This window comes from Phocoena sinus, chromosome 10 (assembly GCF_008692025.1).
Source record: "Phocoena sinus isolate mPhoSin1 chromosome 10, mPhoSin1.pri, whole genome shotgun sequence".
NCBI classification, from domain to species: Eukaryota; Metazoa; Chordata; class Mammalia; order Artiodactyla; family Phocoenidae; genus Phocoena; species Phocoena sinus.
This window is the reverse complement of record NC_045772.1, coordinates 6,756,162-6,778,730: the sequence shown is the minus strand read 5'-3', so window position 1 is coordinate 6,778,730 and position 22,569 is coordinate 6,756,162. Positions and strand designations below refer to the sequence as shown.

Genomic DNA, 22,569 nt, shown 5'->3' with positions numbered 1-22,569 from the left:
TAGGATCCATCAGTCCTGTGGAATCCTTTGCTGTACTTAAAGAGTCTGGCAGTTCCCGTGTGCTGTCACCAGCAGATCCCCACCACGTGCAACTGCATGAACAAAGCAAGAGCAAATAACACCTACAGATGATTCCATTTAAGCTTTTCAGAACCCCACACAAACACTAGATATTTTATGTTTGTCTATGTGCATATATGTATGTAGATGCAATAAGAACAGCCCGGAAGAAAATATGCCCCGATGACCCAGGGTTGCCTCTGGGGAGGGGATTGGGATGGAGGCTGGGAGGTGGCAGGAACATCAAAGAGAATTTCGCTTTGCTGTAGTGTCTACGTGTTTTACTGCAGTACATGCCTGTGTCCCCTGCAGAGATACACACATACAAAACACACGCCAACACCAAGTGCAGAGAATAGTAACGGTTAGCCTGACCCACGCGCCATCAAGGCTCAGAGGCCACAATTCTGACTGCAGGTCAAGGAAGGCACCTAGGAAGAAAGGTGTCTCAGTGCCTCCTGCCACTGTCCGCAGCTCTTAAGAGTCTGGATTCAGGTCTGGCGAAGCCCGTCAGGTGGGCAAATGACATACCCCGGCGTGCGGGAGGGATGCGCTCTGTTAGCCTGGCTGGGCCAAGGCCCCGGCCCCTCTCCTGGCTGAGCGTTCTGCCAAGAAAACTCTTGAACTACATAAAAATCCATCCTGGAAATCCGAGAGCCATCCTTAGAACGGAGCATAACCTTTCAATTAGAATGGGGAAAAAAAGGCAGATTTGCCTGTAACTTGATTTCAGGTGAGTGAGGCCCGGTGGCCAAAATGCAACGACTGCGTCTGGCCGTGGCCCCCACGCCAAGGTCCTGCCATGTGCTGTGAAGGGGACCCCAGCCCCACCAAGGTTTCCAGTGTAACCAGCACGTGTTCCCATGGAAACTCTGCTTTGCAGAATCCTTTGGAAATTGTTTCCGAGGAGGGGGAACCGCTTCCCACACCCGCTTTGCATTCCTGGGTTTGGTTTCCAGGGATGATTTTCTCCAAGTGCTGAGAGGGGCAGGAGCAGGAGGGAGGGCTGGAGGCTGAAACCTGCTCGAAGGGGCAGAATGGCCATTTCTAAGTCGCTACCCTGGAGAGGCCAGTGGAGGCTGAGGGTGTCAGCAGTGGGTGAGATGTTTCAGATGCCCAGAGGCCTGGAAGAGGGTGGCAGGGGTGTGACCTAGAGATGGTAGGGAATCCCAGGTCAGAGCTAGGGCGGGTCAGGCAGAAAGAAGCATAGGCCGAGACCGTGACATACATGTCCGCCCCGCTGTGGTGAGGCTGGGGCGGGGTCCGGACAGGAGGAAGCAGTGCCCGAGGCCTGGCCATCAGGGGCTGCCAGGGGCTTCTGCTACAAGCTCCAGGGCCAGGGGTCCACCCTCAGGATGGCTGCCATCCACCCTGCTGGTCTAAGGCTCCCCTTCACCTGGGTCTCACCTGTTGCTCCTCAGCCTGCAGGGGGCCAAAGAAGGGGGTCCCCACCTCCAGGGAGGCCTGCCCCTCATTTAGCAGATTCCCTCTGCACTGCCCAGTGGCAGCCTGTTTTGCCTGAAGGATGAGTGGAGAAGGAAATACACACCCGCTGAGCCTCTGCAGGGCAGGGAGTTCCCCATCTGTCCTCTCTGAGTAACACTCAGCGACTTGATTGTTACTGAAGCCAAGGCTCAGGTGGACATGGCTTCTGGGAGGTGGAGCTGGGATTCGAGAGAGGCCAGCGGCCACCCAGCCCCAGATGACCCCCAAGGGCGGTTCCTCTCTCTTCTCTCCTCTGCCCACTCAGAGTCCATGCAAACCTGCCCTCCAGGAGCTCAGTTCGAGTCCCCTCTGCCCCCTCCTCCTCCCTCGTGGCCACCTGCACCCCCTGCAGTCGTCTGCCACCCCTCACCCCTGCACCAGCCCATCTCCGCAGGCTCCCAGTCCCAGGGGCTGGGGAAGGAGGGGTGCTTAGTCTTCTTGGCTCCGTACTGGGCGTCCCAGAACGTTCTCCTCTGGGGGTCACCCCTTCCACCTTGACCCTCCTCCCTGCCTCTCTCCTTGCTCGCTGAAGACCTCAGCGCCTGCCCAGCCTTGCCCTGAACTGAGCTCGGTCACCACACTTGACAACGTCTGTGTCCACAAGAGGGGCGATGAGTTGGTCCCTGAGGGCCTCACAGGCCGCAGGGAAGAGTTGGGATTTTGTTCCAAGTGAGGTGGGAACAGTGGGGGGTTTTGAACACGGGGAGGGCCATGGTCCTGTGTAGGTCTCATCAGGATCCTTTGCTTCGTGGAGAGGGGACTGCAGGGGGCTGGGCCAGGGCGGGGGGCGCACTCTCTCCAGGCTCCCCGCACTACCCCAGGGGCCAACTGGAAAAGGCTGATTCCCAGCCTGAGGGTCCGGGGCCAGGGGCTGAGGACGCTCTGGGGCCCAGCGAGGCGGCCTCGTCCTGTCTTGCTGCCTTTGGTCTTCCCTGGAGAGGCTCCGCTGCACGCTGAGTGGCCCGCCTCCCTCACCCGGCCCCCAGCCCCGGCCTCTGCCTCAGGCTGACGGAGTCAGGGGCCTGGAAGGCAGCTTCGCCTCCCTAAACAGGCTAGGAGTTCGTTAAACTGCCTTCTGGCGAGCGGGGGCCTCTCCCCGCAGCCCCGTGTTCCCGCTCAGAGCCCTCCTTGCCGTGTGCTCCAAGGCCAGGCTCAGAACCAAGCTGAGATGCTGTGAACCGTGCCACAGGCCCAAGGGGGCCACACACAGCCCTAGCGGAGGGGCTGGGGCTTCTTCCTGACGTCAGCCCAGGCCCACCCTGCCGGCCCCAGCCCTTACCCTGCGGGGAAGCCGACCTGCAGGGCTGAAGGTGCTACCCACAAACCAGCCGGGGGTCTGGCCGGGGCCTGCGCCTCGGGCCACCACCCTCCTGGGCACATTGGGGTTTGTGTGAGAGGGCACCTGAGGGACCTCTGGGGACAGCACTGGGTGTGTGTGGAGGGAAGGCTGGCCTGCCCATTGCACGAATGACCAAATAGTGGAAAGCAAGGGAGGGATGGGGGACAGCAGGGGAGGGAGGGCTCAGAGCCTGACAGCCTGGGTGAGCCCACCCTTAGCCCTGGTCTGCCTGTGAGGTAGGTTACAGTGTGGGGCTGCCATGAGGTGAAAGGAGGGGTAACGTGAACACTCGAGCAGCAGAAATGGCTCAGGGTCAGACACTGAGGGGCCATGGGGCCTGAGCTTCTGCAGCACAAAGGGACCCCTCCGCCCACCCCAGGGGAAGGCCCAAGAACAGAGCTACGCAGCTGGACCACGATGGAGAGGGCTGGCCTCCAGGCAGCTGGGACCAGGCCCGGGGCAAGGAGGGAAGGGGCCGGGCTGGCCTCGATCCCCAGGAGCCGGGGCTGGGGCATAAGGCAGACAAAGACAGAGGAGGTGGGAGGGGCCGAGATAGGCCAGGTGGAGGGGCTCCGGAACTGGGCTATAGGTAGACCAGGAGCAGCGAGGCCCTGAGGCTGGGGAAGGTTTGAGGTGGTGGTGAGCAGGGCGTGGTGAGGAAGCAGTTGGCACACAGAGCGTAGGCGGCCAGGCTGATGGGAAACAACCTTGGGGTCCTTGCTGGGGGAGGCAGAGAGCTCCTTGCATGTGCCCGGACCCTTGCAGTCCCAGGCCCCCACTGAGCCGCCTCCCCGGCCTCCAGCTCTGTCCCTGAGCTCAGCCCAGCCTCTGCATGGTTCATTCTTGCCCACGCCCCATACCCCCCACGCCATCCCCCTGATCTACTTTGTGTGGTCGCCTTGTGCCTTTGGCCTAGTTGGGCGGGGGGCGGGGAGACGGGGGCCATTTGCCTAGTTGCTCCTTTATTCATCTATGCTGGGACCCCTGCGCACACAGTACTGACAAGGGTCCCTGGCGGGAACCTCCTGGTGGTTCAGGCTGGTGCAAGAAAGCCCGTGTGTCTAGAGAGGGTAAGAAGGGCTCTGGGTGGTGTTCAGGAGAGCCCTTGGGGAGGGAGGGAGGGCCCGCCTGGCAGAGGGAACAGCTTGGGCAAAGGTCCGGAGATGTGGCACACTCGGCGGGTGTGGCCGGGCTGCAGAATGGGGGGGTGGGGTGGGGCCAGCCAAGGCAAGAGGGCACCCTCTTAAATGTGGCGGTGAGGTGATGGGGCACCCCTGGGGCCTCGCTCCTGGTACAGATCAAGTCCTTTGGAGGGAGAGGCTGCCCCAGGGCCTCTGATCCAGGGCAAGACCCCTGGGCAGGCAGAGCTTGTCCTAGAGATTTTCATAGACCAGGTTAAATTCACCGTCACCCTCAAATCTATGTTGTTTCTCCTGGAAAAAAAATAAAAATAAAAAAAGAAATAAAAAACAGTAGGGAGGGAAAAGAACAAACTTGCACAACTTTAGTTTTAGGCAGAGGCAGACAAACAGATGGCTTCCCAAGTAGCTTTGACAGGGAGACCTGTCCTTGTGCCCAAGCCCACCGCACCAGCCTCTTCTCCCATCATTCCAGCCCATGCCTGCTCTCTGCCCTCCAACTCCACAGACCTCTTCTTTCCTGCCTTGGGCCTCCCCAGGTGCTCTTCCCTCTGCCTGGCGTGCTCTCTCCATCCTACCTGTTCCCTGGCTACCTCTTCCTCACTCTGCACCCCCGAGAGCCCCCTTCCCAGCTCTGGCCTAGTCCCTCCCCAGAGCCCACCCTTCACAGGGGGCTACAAATGTCTCTGTGTGTTTGTAAGATCAGTGACCCTGTCCCTGCAGACCCAAGGATCCTGGAGGGCCGGAACATTTCTAGTCGTCCTGCCAGGACTTCAGGGCCTGGCACATGGTGGGCACTGCCTAGGACGGCCCAGACATACTTGGGGAAGCCCTGCCTCCAATCAGAGCCTAGTTCAGGGATGAGTATACAAAGGGCTTTGAGAATAGGAGATTCAACAAACAGAGTCAGCCTGGGCCATCGGGGCCAAGCACTTGCTCCCCTCACTTCCTGATGGCTTTTCCAAGGTGCCTACCCACAGCCCTTGAGCTCCTGAATCCAACCTTGCACTTGACGGTGTCCAAAGCTCTGGTGTAGATGCTACTTAACTTGGAACTCATTTGAATTCAGGGGCAGTTGATTTTGCAGTAAAGTGTCACTCATCCACCTTACAGATGGGCAGACTGAGGTTTAAGAGAGAATCATGATAGGGACTTCCCCGGTGGCTCAGCGGTTAAGAACCCGCTGGCCAGTGCAGGGGACACGGGTGTGAGCCCTGGTCCGGGAAGATCCCACATGCTGCGGAGTAACTAAGCCCATGAGCCACAACTACTGAAGCCCGCGCTCCTGGAGCCCGTGCTCCGCAGCAGGAGAAGCCACTGCAGTGAGAAGCCCGCGCACCGCAATGAAGAGCAGCCCCCGCTCGCTGCAACTAGAGAAAGCCCGCGTGCAGCAACGAAGACCCATCGCATCCGTAAATAAATAAATACATGTATTTAAAAAGAGAGAGAGAGAGAGAGAGAGAGAGAGAGAATCATGATCAAGTGATGTGCCTTAGGCCCCATCGTGATAATAACGAAGCCCCGTCCAGACCCTCCCAGGCTGGCATCAGTGTAGACTCCAGCTCCCGGCTTTAGCCACCTTCAGCCTGGGGGGAGCTAGAAGCCAAACACCCCTGCTTTACCGGCCAGTGTAGACACTATGCCGTGCCCAGCGGTAGTTACGATTGCTCATCTTGCACGGCGCCTACGGGGTCCCAGTACGACATTTGATCCTCATGGCAAATCTAGGAGCTGAGTGCTGTTAGGCTCCTCAGTTTGCAGCCGAGGAGAAGCAGGCACAGAGCTTAGCCCCTTGGCCAGGGCTGCACAGCTGGTAAGGGGTGGAGCAGGGGTTCAAATCTACCAGACCTCCTAACCACTAGGCCAGCTGCCTCGGAGAGAGGGCTCTGATTCAGCCGCAGGTGGCTCACTCCTCTGGTCCTATTTACCCATTTCCCAGATGAGGAACGGGACAAATGGAGTAAGACGAGGCTCGCTGCCCAGCCCCTGCGTACCTGGGAGAGCAGGTCCTGGTTGGAGGGAGGGCTGCTGGCCTCACTCTGGATGCAGTCGTAGACCTCGGTCTCTCGGCGCTGCAGGTCCTGCAAGAGACGTGGGAGGGTCAGAGAAAGGTGAACAGAGGGGCAGGGCCCCGGCCGCAGCGGCCTGCTATACCTCCCTGCCGCCCGAGGGAGCCCAGGGGCCGGGCAGACCTGTGAGGGGACACCCACCACCCCCAGCCTCGCCACTCGCAGTCACACGGCTGCACCTGTGCACCTGTCGTTCCCTCTCGGAGCCATCTTACCCCTTCCCCGCTGGTACAGTGCCACTCCTCTCTGTGCCCCTTGCCAGCCCCTCACATCACCTCAAGGCTCTAGCAGAGCCTGTGCTCAGCCCGGTGGGCTCTCCAGGCCCCCAGGTAGCTGGCAAGAGGAAGGGCCCAGGCCCCCCCCCCTCACCATCCCTGCCTGTCCTTAGGTCCTTTGGTGCAGCCAGCAGCCCCCAGATGTGACTCCCGTGGCCAAGGCTTCAATAGGATGCTCTCCTGTCATCCCCCCCTCACTCCCCTGGGCCAAAGCCCTGTCCCTGTGAGGGTCCCACCCACGCATCCACCCCTGTTGGTCTCCCTTCACCTCTCACCCCAGCCTGTGCTCACAGATGACCTAGGTACCCACTGGAGTCACACTCCTTTCCCACAGCTGTGCTTGGTTTGTTGCTGGGTCACTGTAGCTGTAGTTGGCACACTTGGAGAACAGCACCAAATGAGCTATGATGAGGGGGCTTCTCGCTCAGCTAGATGTGTGTCTTAGGGCCAAACTCACTCTTGGCCCAGCTATGAACAGCCTGACCAGAGGCCTCAGGATGGTAGAAAGAGACGGAGCTTTGAAATCAGACAAGCCTAGGTTCAACTCTCAGCTCTGACACCTGCCAGCTATGGGCAACCCCGGGACCTCCCTGTGCCTCAGTTTCCTCATCTGTAAATGGGAATAATTGTGTCTCTCTTTCAGGCTCAACGGATGATTAAATGAGATATTGTACATAAAGGGCCCAACAGAGGGTCTGGCGAATCACAGGTGCTTAATAACTGTTGAATGGTCATCAAGGGAGGCTTGATGCCTCCCTCCCCTCTCTGCGGTCACAGCCTGGACCCTTCCTCAGACCCTGATGGGCACCGGGGTCCCAGGCAAGGGGCAGATGCTGCTCCTTGGGGGATGTCGGAACAGAGCTACTAACAGCCTAAGCAAGAGGCAGGAACCTTTCCTTCCCACGTGTACATGTCATATGGATGCCGGCTGCTTGCCAAGGAGGTGGTTTCCCTGGCAACAGGCAAGCAGGGGTTGCCGAGGCAGGCTGGAGAGACAGGTGGTGCTCTGAGGCAAGAGAAGGGAGGGGAGGTGGGGTGGGGGGAAGGAGGCTCCGAGAGGCAGCGGGGCATGAAAACCTGTGTAATAAACCATTTGGCACTTGGGAGACCCTCACTTCAAGGGCATCACACACAGGGATGGCAAGGCTGCCCTAGGGACCTCTGCATCAGAAAGAGGGAGGGTCAGGACATCTGTGGTGGCACAGTGGTTAACAATCCACCTGCCAGTACAGGGGACACGGGTTCGAGCCCTGGTCCGGGAAGATCCCACATGCTGCAGAGCAGCTAAGCCCGTACACCACAATTACTGAGCCTGCGCTCTAGAGCCCGTGAGCCACAACTACTGAGCCCGCGAGCCACAACTACTGAGCCCACGTGCCACAACTACTGAGGCCCGTGCGCCTAGAGCCTGTGCTCTGCAACAAGAGAAGCCACTGCAACGAGAAGCCTGCGCACCACAACCAAGAGTAGCCCCTGCTCGCCGCAACTAGAGAAAAAGCCCGCATGCAGCAACGAAGACCCAACGCAGCCAAACATAAATAAAAATTTAAATTAAAAAAAAAAGAAAAAGAAAGAGGGAGTGTCTTGGAAGGGGTGCTCCCAACCTGCCTCTGGGTAAGGAAGCGGGCAAGGCTGTCCCAGGGAGGAGCCCAAATTCTGGTGAAAGGCATTTTCCAAGGCCTGCTCTGGCCTGTTGGGCTTTCATGCCTGCCCAGAGCACCAACCACTGCAGGCAAGCCTGGCACACGGGATGGGAATCTGCTCCTCAGCAGCCCTGGGCCTCCACCGCCTGTCCGCCCAGACCTGGATCCACAGATCTGACAGCCCCCCAAGCTGGATGCTTCTGGTCACAGAGTGAAGGGAGAAAAAGGGCCTCCTGGCTGACATGTCAGCAGGAGAACAGATCTCGGGTCCCACAGATGGTTCCCTTCTCCCTCGTGTCCAGTCCACGCGGGCTGCCCACCATGCATTAGCCCAGAGAGGCCCAGAGATGTCTCAGGTCACACAGCCCCTCCCGCCCTTCACTCCGTGTGCTCCCACTGGCCTGGGCCCCACACTGCGGGGCGGGGGGGTGGGTCATGCTGTGGGTGGGAGCAGCTGCAGGGCTGACGGCAGGGGAGGCTGCAGAAGTTGCTGCCCATTAGCAGCTGCTGAGTGAAGCCTCTGACAAGCCCTGACCTGCTGGGTTGCGTTCGCATGCAGGGAGTGACCTGCATCACCAGGCTGTGAAGTGCAGGGCAGCCTTGTCAACAGGATACCTCCTTGGCCTTGCTTGCTGGTGATGGGGACTGCCTCCCACAGGGTACGCCTGCGGGGAGAAGGCCAGGCCTCTGAACGGGCTGGGCTGGGCTGGGCTGTACTGGGATACGGGTCTGGGATCCAGGCCCTCTGAGCCCTCTGCCTCCTGCTGCCCAGTATGGGCAGTGATGCTGGGCTGAGTGGTCACCAGCCCTGGCAGAGGCGTGAAGTCCGTGCCAAGGCCTTTGTCCAGGTGGGCTGAGGCCAGAGCTGAAGTCAGCCGCCCTGGGCCAGGACCTAATCTGAGGGTCCTGGACATTGGTCCCCCTGTAATACCCACCCCTGTCACCAAGGAAACACAAGAGCTGTGGTCTCACGGACACCTGCATGTTGAGGTTTGCATGATGCCCTCTGCGGGGCAGACGGCTGAGACCTGGGGGCCTTGTTCAGCAAGGAGTGGTACTCAGGAGAGACGGAGCACCTCTGCTCTAGGTCAAGGTCCTGGCGTGTGTGAAGTAAACGGCTCACGGCAGTGACAGGAGTCTGGTGAAGCAGGGCTGGGTTTGGCCTCCAATGAAGGCCTCTCGTGCCAGGCTGAGGAGCTGGCAATGGGGAGCCCCTGGAGGTTTCTGAGTGGGAAGCGACAGCATCAGTGGTGTGTCGGAAAGGCCCCTCCTGCTGCCGTGAGGCGTGGGAGGGCTGGAGGCTGACAGCAAGAATGAGGCGCTGGGCCAGGCAGAGGCTGGAACACAGCTGGGTGGGGGGGCGGTGTCCAGATGCTTCTGGGGAGCGTGAAACTACAATGCTGATGCCCCACGTTCGCCATGGAGCACCTACTCTGTACCCAGCACCGAGCCCCAGGGAACCCCAGCCAGCTGGGAGCTAAGAACAGACCTCCACTCAGCTGATCGCTGAGCACCTACTACGTGCCAGGCACTGGGCTGGTGCGGGGGAGGGCGCCAGGCAGACCATGATCAGAAAGAAATCGGTGGCCGTAAGGGCCACGGAGAGACCCAGAGAAGGAAGATGGGGATGTTGGCTCATGGAGAGGGTGGGGAGGTCAGAAAGGCCTCCCTGCAAAGGTGCCTCTGAGCAGAGAGCTGGGGAGTGAGACAGCAGCCCCTGGACGGCTCCAGAAAGGACACTGTAGAGGGGAGGGTGCAGCCAACACCAAGGCCCCCCTGCGGGGTGGGCATGGGGGGCAAGCCTGGTGCATCTGGAGAACATCAAGGAGGCCAGTGTGCCTGGAGCAAGTGAGTGAGGGGAGAGACAGTGGGAGGGCCTGTGGGCAGAGCTCTCAGAGACCACTGTCAGGGCTCCGGTGTTGACCCTGAGTGAGACAGAATCTATCTCACTAGACGGCCGAGGTGGTCATGAGAACGTGATCCGCAGACCTCCAACTCCAGGGATCAGCATCGACCCGGGGCCCCAGCTGCTGGGCTCTGAAACCCATCATTACATGTGCACAGAGGGCCCCCCCCACCCCGCGCCACCGTGGGCTACCGCCAGCCAATGGCTGAGCTCAGCAGGGATGCCGTCACAGCCTCCCGCCCTGGGAGACCTGGGACTCCTCTGACTGGGCTCCCCATGGCCTGCTGAAGCTTCCCTAGATGGTGCGGTGGTCGATGCATCCTCTCTGCCTCTCTTCACCCTTTCCTTTACCCAGGATGAGATCTGCAAGAGTCTGATGACTCTCCCAGTCTTCTCCATTTTCTCTCACAGGTGGTTTCCCTAATAAAACTATCACACATTTACCCCCGTCTTGGTGTCTGCTTCTCGGGGGACCTAGACTCACCAAGGGCTCTGAGCAGAGCGGGATGTGATCTGTGTTTGGGTGGGATCACTCCGCTGCTCCTGGGTGGAGCACAGACTGTGGGGCAAGGATAATAACGGGCCAGTTGATTAGAAACCAATTGCAGGACTCCAGGCACGAAATGGTGGTGGCTCCCACCAGCGTCAGCCCTGGAGGGGTGAGAAGGGCCAGGTTCTGGATATGTTCGCAATAAGATGTGCTGATGGATCCGATGTGAGCAGTGATGGGGGGAGAGAAGGAAAGGGCAATTTCAAAATGTTTAGCCTGAGCTAAACATCAGGGAGGATGGAGCAACCATTCACTGCATGAGGAGGACTGCGGGAAGAGGTACTTCGATGGGTAAAGAATTGGAGATTGGTCTGAGAGAGAAGCCGATACGTGGTCCAAATGCAGTTACTTCTGGTGTTCAGAGGAGGTGCCTGGGCTGGACGTATAAATTTGGGAGTTGTCAGAGTGTAGAGGGTCTCAAAACCTTGAGGCTGCTTCACCCCCAAGGAGGGGAGTGAAGATCAAAGAGAAAGGGCCCCAGGCCTGGACTCTAATGTTTAGAGGTCAGGATTTCTCTGGTTCCTAAGAAGGAACCAGGGATGCAGGCTGAGGAGGCATGGTAGTGAGTCAGAGGGGCATTAGGAGAGAGTGGAATGTTCTGGAAGCAAGTAAAGAAAGTGTGTCTAGGAGGAGGGAGAGCTCGCTGGTGTCACACGCTGCTGCTCATCAGGAAGGAGGAAGACTGGGAACTGGCCACGGGGTTGAACAATGTGGAGGTCAACAGTGACCTTGAGAAGGAAGGCTTTGGGGGGCAGAAGGAAGAGGTGTGCAGAAAGCCTGACTGAGTGGGTTGGAAAGGAGAGACAGAAACTGAAGACAGGGAATTTTGACAGATCTGTTATAAGCAGTCGTCGAGAAAGGACAGGGTCACTGGAGGTGGCTGTGAGCTCAAGATAAAGAATTTAAAATAGAAGAAATCATAGCATGTTTGCAAACTGTAAATGTAATACTGTATCAGTAGCCCTATGTTAAAGGTTATGAAACCAAGACTCAGAAAGTTTAAGTAGCAGAACCTCTGAGCAAAAGAACTAGGCCTTGAACCCCAGTCTGTCTGGCTTACTCCAAATCCATGCTCCTTAATAGGTCAACTTGGGCTTCCCTGGTGGCGCAGTGGTTGAGAGTCCGCCTGCCGATGCAGGGGACACGGGTTCGTGCCCCGGTCCGGGAGGATCCCACATGCCACGGAGCGACTAGGCCTGTGAGCCGTGGCCGCTGAGCCTGCGCGTCCGGAGCCTGTGCTCCGCAACGGGAGAGGCCACAACAGTGAGAGGCCCGCGTACCGCAAAAAAAAAAAAAAAAAAGGTCAACTTTTCACACACAAAAAAACTGAAGTAGTACAGCTTTTTTTTCCTGTCACAATATATCATGAACATTTTTCCACGTGAATAAAAAGCAAAAATTGACATAATCAGAAGGAGAAATATACAATCTACAAGCAAATGGGCAGATTTTAACTCAATTCACTCAACATCTGATAGACAAAATAATCAATAAGGATATGGCATACTTTAGCAACACAATCAATAAACTTGACCTCACTGACACAGATAGAACACTCACTCAGCCATGCACAATGCAGACGAAATATAAGCCAACAATAAAGCAAGTCTCAAAAGACTTCGAAGGATTAAAATCCTACCGAATGTATTCTCTGATCACAGTGGAATTCGTGAGAAACAAAAAACAGAATGATAACTAAAAAACAAACGTTTGAAAATTAAGCAAAAGACTTTTAAATAACTCATGGGGCAAGTGGGAAATTTAAACTGAAAGACAACAAAACTATGACATATCAAAACTTGTGGGATACAACTAAAGCCATACTTAAAGGGAAGTTCATAACCTTAAGTGCATAAATTAGGAAAAAAGAAAGATTGAAAATCAGTGATCTAAGTATCCATCCAAAGAAAGTAGAGGAGAAGTATACAAAAATCCTTCCCTGGGCTTCCCTGTTGGCACAGTGGTTGAGAGTCTGCCTGCCGGTGCAGGGGGCGCGGGTTCGTGCCCCAGTCCGGGAGGATCCCACATGCTGCGGAGCGGCTGGGCCCGTGAGCCATGGCCGCTGAGCCTGCGCGTCCGGAGCCTGTACTCTGCAACGGGAGAGGCCACAACAGTGAGAGGCCCGCGTATCGCAAAAAAAAAAAAAAAAATCCTTCCCTGGATGTTGTCTACTGTCACCACTCTTGTTCACCATCACTGTCTGAGGCAGTGCGATAAAACAAACAGAAAAAGAAATAAAAGGTATGAAGATTAAAAAGGAAGAAATGAAACTTCCACTATTCATAGATGACATGACTAGGTTCATAGAAAATCCAAAGGAACTTACAGAGAAACTATTAGAATTAATTAGTGAATTCATCAAGGTTACTCTCTATATAAAGTCAATATACAAAAATCAATCGTATTTCTACACGCCAGCAATAGACAATTAGAAAATAAAATTAGGGACTCCCCTGGTGGTCCAGTGGGTAAGACTCCGCACTCCTAACGCAGGGGGCCCAGGTTCGATCCCTAGTCGGGGAACTAGATCTCACATGCATGCCGCAACTAATAAGCCCTCATGCCGCAACTAAGGAGTCCGCATGCCGCAAATAAGAAGCCTGCATGCTGCAACTAAGACCGAGCACAGCCAAAAATAAATGAATAAAATTTAAAAAAAAAGAAAATTAAAATGGGGACAACACCCGTACCCTGAAGCCCTATTATGAGTATTGATGACATAACAGGTATAAAATCCTACAACAGTACCTGGCACGTAGTAGGTACTCAACAAATGACTTCGTGACATCATCATCACTCTTGTTAGTGTATTCTTATCTGCCCAGGTCCAACCCCAGCAGCTAGGGACTGGTCTCGAGGGCTAGCAGAGTCTGTAGCCTCCCTTCACATCTCCTTTCCAGCCCTAAAACCTTTTGAAGCCACCCTGCAACCTGGCAGGGCCTTTGAGCCTCTTCCTCACACTCCAGAGAAGTCTAAACACGGGCAAGAAAGATGTTCCATGCAAAAGTCTCTTCCATTAAAAGTAATCTTGGAGAAGGATATTTATTCATGTGAAAAGATGTTCATGAGATATTGTAACATGAACAAAACTAGCTGTACTACTCCAATTTTTTTAAAAAAAGTATGTGTGAGTGTGTGTAGGGGTCTCTATGTATGTGTTTACAGAAAAGACTGGAAGGTACAGAGGTCAATGAGACTAGTGTTTATACTGGAAGAAGATAGGCTTAGGATGATGGTTATTTTCCTCTTTTTGATATATATAGAAAGATCTCGTGTGTGTGTGTGTGTGTGTGTGTGTGTGTGTGTGTACGGAGAGAGAGAAATATTTTCATTTAACAGTTGACACCAGAATTCCTCCTAGGGAAAATACCACGATGAGTTGCTGGGAGAGAAGAGAGAATATGGGGAAGTCTGGGGCCACGTGGGAAGCAGTGGCTGCTGGAAATTCCCTGGGGTGGAGGGGCTGAAGGCCCCATGAGAGCTGGCCGTGTTACGTTCTGTTTGGGGTTATGGGCGCTGCCCTGTAGGAATGCTGCCTTTGCCTCGTCCCCCTCTGCCTCCTCCTCAGTAAACTGGACCATATTCTGAACACCCTCTGCGCGGGGTTTTATGGACATCGAGGAAGGACCTGAGTTTCACGTATGAGTCAGGGTGGTGGGGACAGGAACAGCTACAGCACATACAGGCAGAGTCCCGGAACATGCCCTTGGAGGACCTGCAGGACCCAGACATGGCTGTGCACCTCCCAGGTGCTGAGTCAAGACCGCTACCTGGTGGCTGGAGGCCCCGTGGAGTTGAGACCCCAGCTGGCATTTATTCTTCACTTTCTCCACAATGAGCATATGTTATTTGTTCAACTAAAATAGATGTAACTGAAAAAAGAATGTCTGTCACCATCCCAGCCACCGGGCAGAGTGACCACGTGTTGACCAGATGGGCAAGCCAGGCTGGGGGAGCGAACAGCATCTCAGCCGTGTCTCTGCTTGACTGTAAGGACATAAAACAGTGTGTGTGTGTGTGTGTGTGTGTGTGTGTGTGTGTGTGTGCGCGCGCGCGCGGTGGGGAAGGGGGGTGTGAAGAATTGAAAATCGTTGGTGTGTTAAGGGCGTGGGACACTGCCTGACTCTTTCCTCTTTTTGTGATTCTTGCTGCTGTGGCTCCGATGCTGTTTGTGCAACGAAAACAGGAAGGAGTTGGTGAGCGGGTCCACGTCACTTGGTCAGATGAAGGGACTTTCTTCCTCACCAACGGTGCCCTCACTGGCCCTCATTCCATAAGTGGCGGGGCACGCCAAGGAGGGGACCCCAGTGGCACCTCACACCTACACTCCTTCCAGGGCCCAGGGCCACACACTTGTAACCTCGGTTCACCTTCACAGAAATCCCTCCAGGCAGGAATTCTTGTCCCCAGTTTACAGGTGAGGAAGTAGAGGCTCACAGAGAGGTCACACAGCTGGTACACTGGCCGAGCCAGGGAACCAGACCCCGAGCCAGGCCTCAGAGCGCGGAGGACTCACTGTGTAGATGGATTCTGGTGGAGGCTGCTCCCGGCTGCTGGCAGCGCTGGGGCCCGGGCACTTCTGGGCAGTGTGCTTCCGTGGAGCCTGCATCTGTCTCTGTGGGGAAAGGAGTCAGGGCTGGGGACCAGAGGCTCTCCTTCTTCCCACCCCCGACCAGACCCCACCAGAGGAAAGGATGGCAGGTTGTCATGAGGCCACTCAGAAGTGCATCACTCAGCACCTTCCATCCACCGTCTCCAGGGAAACGGGGCAAATACCTGCAAGACCTACATCAAACCACTCATCTGCCCGGGGACACCGGACACGATAAACACCCCAGCAAGGCAACTGCCCACCACCCAGTGCCTGGCTCTAGGTGCCACCCAGTGCCAGAGCACAGTGCCAGCAGTGTGACAGGGTCCCCGGCTGCAGCCGATCACTGTGGGTGTTGCTGAGTGAGCCAGCGCAGGCCAGACCAGGTGTCCAGTCCCTCTCTGCCCCTCACTGGCTCTGCGGCCTCACTCAAACACTTACTCTCTCTGGACCTCAGTTTCTCCAGCCATCACCCTCCTTTGCGAGATTGCTGCACAGGTCCAGGGAGGCGATGAGGGAGTCAAGCACTCTTGACACTCGTGGGCCACTTATGTGGCCCTTGGCCGACCACACACACTCTGGTTAGCCAGGTGGTGTGAAGAAGGGGACACCATCCCTGCCCTCCCGGAGCTTAAGACCCAGTGGGGAGACGGACAACGAACCAGCAGTTTTACCACGTGTGGTTCATACGCTGACCGATGGGGACGGAGCCTCTGGCGCACGGGAGGGAAAAACCGCCTCGCCTGGCAGGGAGGCTGAGAGGAAGGCTGTTTAAGGCTGAGAAGTTCGTTGGGAAGAGAGGGAGGAGAGGCAGAGGGAGCAGGTCTGGAAGAATTTAAAGACGGTCAGCATGGCCCAAGAGGCGAACCTGCCCTGGTTGGGTCAGGACGGCCATGCTGGGCTTCGAGAAGAGGGTGGACGGTGGAAAACATCTGAGGGCTTTAACCAGGAGGCGCCAGGATCAGAAAGTGGATTCAGAAAGCTCACGCTGGGTGCTGCGTGAAGCGCTAATGGTCGTGGAGGCCGGAGCAGTGGGCCTTCGGGAGGGTGAGGGCTCAGCTCCTTCCAAGTCAGAGGGAGGCTGTCCGGACGCCCCCCTCATCTCAGGCACACCACACTGCTGACAGTGAAGCAACACAGCCTCATCTCGGGGCAGGACCTAATTAAAAACCCTAGCCGCCTGCCAATCCCCAGACCATTTACTTGGGATTAGCTCTCGAGAGCTACTTAACACTCAGGCAGAAGCCAGCGCCACCCCCAGTCGCAGCATAATAATGGCTCGGGAGTACATGGAGCCTCACTGGGTGCCAGGTGGGGCTCTAAACGCATCACTTGCCTTATCTCCTGTGCCTCTCAACAAACCTGCAAGACCAGTCTTCATATCATCCCTGTTCTACCCACGAGGCTGTGAAGGCTCAGAGAGGGCTGACAACTTGCCCGAGGTCACAGAGCCAGAAGTGGCAGGCACAGGATTGGAACCCAGGTCTGTGTGATTCACCAAGATGCTGATCTGACAGTACCTGGAGTTTTCACTCCCCTGTTTTGTTTGAAAGTGCAGGTCTCACAGAGAGATCGGTGCAGGCATCCGGGCAGCTCTTTACAGTTTACAAAGAACTCTGGGACTTATTGTCATTTAATTCTCATAGTAGCCTAAGGAGGTGGGCATGGACTTCCCACTTGCCAGAGGAGGAAACAGGTTTGTCCAGCTAGTCATTGACTGCCCTTGGATCAAACCCAGGTGCCCTGTTCTCAAATCTAGTGCCCCTCCCCTGCACCACCTACTTCACTGCCAAGGCTGGCAGTGTGGGCTTATGGGCAGGGGATCTCCTGGACCCCATGGGGAGCAACACCCAGGCCTGGCCTCGTGGCAATCCTATTGAGGCTGGTGGGGCCGCCAGGGAGGTAAGTGCCACTGTGGGTTCGTGAGGAGTTCATGCCTACCAGGGGCTGGGGCAGACTTCTCAGGGCTTGCTTGCGCCCTGAACATAGGACAGGAGTCTGAGGATGTGTCCCAGGCCATGGAAACAGTGCAGTGTTATTACTGGGGTGGGGATCCTCCTTGGAGCCAGCCTTGCCCCATCTGGGTGCCCTGTCCCAGACCATCAGCATTTACCCTTCCAATTGTGATTTTCAAATGAATAAACCAATCGGCAGCTCAGGAAACCCGTAGAGCCTCTGTTTCCCCCACTGTAAAATGGGAGCAATACCATCCCCTTGCCCACCTCACAGCCTGGCCACCTCTGACTCATCTTTCAGGTCTCAGCTGTCGTTTACTCCATCACTCCTTCCATAAGCACTATGTGGCAGGGTCTCCCAGACACTGGGGACACCAAGTCCCTTCTTTCTGGGGCTTATGCTCTGGTGGAGGAGACGGTAATGACACAGAGGCCAGGGTGTGGGGAGCAAAGCAAGAAGAACCAAGAGAGAAGCAGGGAGACCCACATTCTGGGCGAGGGGTGATGGAAGCCGGGGCTGGGGGTTGGGGCAGGAGAGAAGGGGCTGGATCCTGGACAGACTGCCGGCAGGACTTGCCGAGGGATCAGCCGTCGGGGGAGGGAGGGGGCGGGCACAGCACCAAGCCTTCTGGCCTGAGCATCTGGGGGCCTGGTGCCATGTGCTGAGCTGGGGCCGACCTGGGGGGACTAAGGAGTGCTGTTCCTGACCAGGTGGGTGCAGACGCCCGTGGATGCCCACACGGAGTGGACGTGATCTGGAGCTCGCTCGGGGTGGGGGGCTGGGGGGCTCTGGGCAGCCACATGGGTGGGACTGTAATCCCGGGAGCAGAGCCGTCACGGAGGAGCGTAGACAGATGAGGAGATCTCTGAGGAAGGAGCCTGGGAGGTGCCAACGTTCAGAGGCCATGAACATGTGGGTGACCCAGCACAGGGCCACCGGGGGATCCTAGGACCAAGGAAGGAGTGTGCCGTGGAGGAGGGAGACTGTGTCTGATGCCCTGCGAGGATGAGGACGGATCAGCATCGGAGGCTGCCCGCTCCGGGGAGCCAACCTTGACCCCAGGCTGAGTGTGAGCCCTCGAACCTGCTCTCAGGACAGGAATCGTCTGTCTCTTCTGAGTCAGTGGCTCCGGCTTCGATTCATTTATCAGAAGTGCTGCTGGCGTCCTCCATGCCTCTTCCTCCTCGGCCCTGTCCTCCCGGCCCCCGTGGCTGGCTGCCGGGCCCGTCTTTGGCCGGGGCTCCCACTGCATGCTTTGTTTCTGCGCTCAGCTCATGGTTCAAACGCCGGCCATCCAGTTCTGGGGCAGCATCTACAGGGGCCACGTCCGAATTTGGATCCAGCTCCGGGAAGCTCTAGGAACTTCTCTGGCAACACAAACCCAGCAGCAGCTTCTGGCCTCCTGAGTTCTCTCTCCTTCAGGACCAGGTTCTCACAGCAGCCCCTCCTCCCTCAAGTGCAGGGAGGGACAGCAGGAAGTGTCCATGCACTGTGCTCCCACCAGGGGTCGGGCACCAGCTGGTGACTCGCAAATGCGGCCTCTTCCACCCTTTTCGGGTAAGGGTGGGGATCCATCCTTATACCCATTTCTGGAGGAGAAAACAGACTCGGAGAGGGTCGAAACTTGACAAGAGGACAGGGGCTGCATCTGTTTTGCTTCCCACTGTGTCTGACAATTAGCCCAGTGCCTGGCACACACTAGACACTCAACAGCTATTCCTGGAAGGAGACGAGGGAAGGCGAGAGGGAGAGGGACGAAGGAGGCAGGGTCTCCGAGGCCGTGTGGCAGGAGGAGGGGCTGGGATCTGAGGTCAAGCTGAGGCTTCAAGGTTCACGCTCTCCCATCCTCCCTTCGAGACTTTACTGAGCACCTACTCTGCACCACTGTCTCCCTGGCCTCTCAGGACACTGAGATCCAGTCATTAAAATCCTCTTTTTGGGGCTTCCCTGGTGGCACAGTGGTTGAGAGTCTGCCTGCCAATGCAGGGGACACGGGTTCGTGCCCCAGTCTGGGAAGATCCCACATTGCTGCGGAGTGGCTGGGCCCGTGAGCCATGGCCGCTGAGCCTGCGCGTCCGGAGCCTGTGCTCCGCAACAGGAGAGGCCACAACAGTGAGAGGCCTGCGTATCGCAAAAAAAAAAAAAAAAAAAAAAATCCACTTGTTGCAGAGCAGGGGCTGAAGTGAGGGCTCAGGGTCAAGGTCTTGCCCTGACCCTGCTCTGCCCTCACCGGCTGTGCTTCACACTTCATGGGAGGCGTTTGTGTGGTCATACAGTAAGCCAAGTGGCGGGGGGTCCACAGATGGAGTATGAGTCCCTCAGCGCCCCTGCCTGAAGCCCAGTTACTGTGTCCACACCCAGGTTGAAGCCTGGGAGCTGCTCGGTGAGGGCAAACAAGAGCTGTCCTGCCTGTACCCATCCTTGGAAGAGCAGCAGGGTGGGGAGGAAATATATTAAGGGCCAGTCACCGCCTCTCTGAGCCTCACTTTTCAGAGCTGTAAAATGGGAAGAAAAGTCTCTCACCAAGTGACGCTGGGACGCGAACCAGAGCACGCCTGGGAGGGTGCCTGGCACCCAGCGGCCCTGAGGAAATGCTTCTTCCTTCCTTCTGGGCTGCCGGGGATCCAGAAAATCTGAGATAAGGTTTCCTAATCTGGAGGGCTAGAAATGGTAAGCACGCGGGCTCATGGATTCCATCAGACACTCAGAGGGACCCGTGGCCCGGAAAAGGCTCAAGAGCCCTGATTTCTTGCAACAAGATCAAAAAGGACCTGGCGGTGGTGAGTTGGCAGCACAGGCCCAGCCACAGCGCAGGGCGAGGGAGGGGGCCCTGGTGCAAGTGGCCATGAGGAACACCTATTCCAGGCACCCCCTCATGGGGTGGCATCCCTAAGCCACGGTGAGTGGGGTGGGGGCAGCGTCGCCGTGTGCCCGGAGCCCCTACCTTCTTCCAGAGCAGCAGGGCCGTGGCCAGGATGCCCAGGACAGCCAGGAGGCCGATGAAGCAAAGAAGCAGGAGGTCCTGGGGGCCCTGCGGGGGCTCTCGGTAGCCTGTGTCTGGGTGCAGGGCAGGGAAGCAGAGACGTTAGTTGCCTGGGAGAGACACCCCCCACCCCCCAACCCTACTTACAACTCTCCCCCACCAGGACCCCCAGACCCCGCCTCTGCTGAGGTCCTCCTTCCCACACTCGCCTTGGCTACGTTTCTATGTTTGCTGCCCAGATTCTCGTTAGGAGTAAGGACTACATCCTTTGCTTCTTAGGTGCCCCTGCCTCGGTGCCTTGGGTCCACCGAGAGGTGCTTATGGGACCTGGGTGAGCCATTTCGCCTCCTGGGGCCTCCTCCTTTCCACACGTGAAGTAGTGATCATACGGGCAGGAGTGGTGAGGGTGAAGCGGGTGGGCTTGTACAAGGCCTGGCAGGTGCTGCCGGCACCAGGGGTAGGTGAGAGCACAGCCCAGCCCCTTCGCTTGAGCCATCCAGCCTTTCATCCACCACTTTCTCCTTCCATGCCTCTGTCCACCCCTCTGTCCAGCTGGTTGGCCCAAAATTGCAGAGTGCCAACCACATGCCAGGCTCATGAGCGTCTGTTACTTAACTAGCGCATCCTGCTACCGGGCGCCAGCCCTCACATTCAGGATCTCACTCATCCCAGGAAAAGCCTCTGACAGGCAGGATATTGCCATGAAGAGTAGGTCCAAGGCGATATCCTGGCAAGCAGCAGGACTGAGGGCCAAACTCAGGTCCGTGGGATTCTGTAACCCTGGCCCCTACCAGCGGGAGTCGCAGAGGTGCCTCAGAGAATCGCGACTTCAGTGATGGGCTGTTCTTAACCTTTTGGAGTCATTACTCTTTTGAGAACGTGATGAAAACTAGGAATCTATCCCCAGAAAGATATACACGAGCCGTGTCTTTGTTCACAGGTCTCTGCAAACACACGCGCACATGCCCCATTCCATGCTCACCGAGCTAATAGTGCCAGAGGGACACTGAGAAAAGGGCCTGCCAGAGGTAGTCAGACCCACACCCCAGGCCTCTGCCCCTGCTACACAAAGATGGGCGTCTCGGCACACCTGTGTGGCCAGGGGCTCCCCGAGGCTGCTCTGTTCTGTTTTGCCAAAGCTGAACAATGAGGCAAACGTTCCCCACTTCGGCTCCTGTGCCCCAAAGTCTGCCGGCTGAAACCTCCGGGCCCTTCGCCCTGGGAAGAGACGCGGAGGAAACTCACCTCTGACCAGGATGAAGGTGCCGTTGCCTGTCACCCTGGAGCCCGGCCAGTGGACGGAGCAGTAGTAGGTGCCAGTGGCAGACGCGTCAGGCAGCTTGGGGGTGATCTGACACTCTTCAGTGTGGGTCTGGTTCTCTCTGCCTGGACCAGGTTTGCAGCTGGTCTTCTTCTCAGAGCTCGTCTGGCCCAGGAGGTCCACGTGAAAGTAGCTGACTGTGAAGTCCTTGAAGGTGGGGGTGTATGGGTAGGTAATCCTGCAGCCGAAGGACACGGCCTTGTTGGCCAGAGATACCACAATGGGGAGGCCGGTGTGGGTCACTGACTGCCCTCCTGCAGGGGAAGGAAAAGGAGAGAGTGGTAGCTTCGATCCCCTGCTTCCCCCTGAGGACCGTGCCTCACACTCACACGTCCCACGCCCTCAGTGTGTGCAGGTGGTGTCCAAGTGCTTCACACGTGATGACTCTATACTTCCCAACACACCCAAGGCACAAGTGTGTAAGGGCTCCATTTTACAGAGAGGGAGAGTCTGGGGTCAGGGAGGTCAAGCCTCTAGCTTTCAGTTTCTCTGCAGGTATGGAGCGGAGCTGCCACCCCCCCCCGACCCTGAGCTGGATGACCCCGGACCCCACGCTTCCAACCACTCTCCCTCCCAAAGGTCAAGAAGCCACGTTGGATAAAATCACAGGTCTGAGACAACCCGAAGCTGGTGAAGGATGAGAAGTAAAGAGGAAAGAGGCAGGAAACAAAATAATGAAACCCTTCCTGGCAGGAAGAAGCACTTCCTGGCATAGACGGACGCACAGAGGGAGGCAGGTCTGCCCAGGGCTCTCCCCAGCCTGAGGGGGAGGCATGCCAGGGAACAATCAGGAGAGACACACCTTTCCCTGAATCTGAGCTTGGAGAATTTGTCAAGTTTTTAGAGACTATAACAAGCAATGCCCCAGAAGCAGTTTTCCAACAACGCAGAGGTGCTCCATAGGCAGCCATTTGGCCGTGAGCATGACGAAGGCAGTTCTCCGGGAGCTGTCTTCTCCCCCACCCCCGTGTACCACTCCCCTCTCATCAGAGGCACCTAGGAAAACAATTTGAAAGCCCCCAAAGCAGCAGCCCGCCCGGCTGGGCGGCCCGCCCTCCCGCAGGCTCTGAGGCGCTGGTCAGATCCTGTGCAGGGTCAGCAGCTGCCACCTCTCCCCCCGCCCGGACTTCAGCTGCACAAGCCACGCCCAGCTTCAATAAGCCCTGTCCCCCAGCGCCTTCCCTCTCCTGCAGATGAACGACAGACAGTTCTAGACTGAGGTCGGCATCGAGCAGCCTAGAACATGCTGGCC

General features: G+C 57.0%; 1 protein-coding gene across 1 annotated transcript in view; it reads right to left on the bottom strand.

Annotated features, from left to right (window-relative positions):
* Positions 1-3,829: 3,829 nt before the first annotated feature.
* The window catches only part of NFAM1 (NFAT activating protein with ITAM motif 1), a 33,539-nt gene continuing 14,799 nt past the window's right edge, over positions 3,830-22,569 (bottom strand). Inside the window, exons 2-6 of the mRNA XM_032644329.1 lie at positions 21,242-21,571; positions 19,958-20,070; positions 14,983-15,081; positions 6,018-6,104; positions 3,830-4,317 (exon numbers count right to left, since the gene is read on the bottom strand). Of these exons, the coding sequence (XP_032500220.1) occupies positions 4,258-4,317; positions 6,018-6,104; positions 14,983-15,081; positions 19,958-20,070; positions 21,242-21,571 (689 nt within the window). The 3' untranslated portion in view covers positions 3,830-4,257. The remainder of the gene's footprint in view (positions 4,318-6,017; positions 6,105-14,982; positions 15,082-19,957; positions 20,071-21,241; positions 21,572-22,569) is intronic.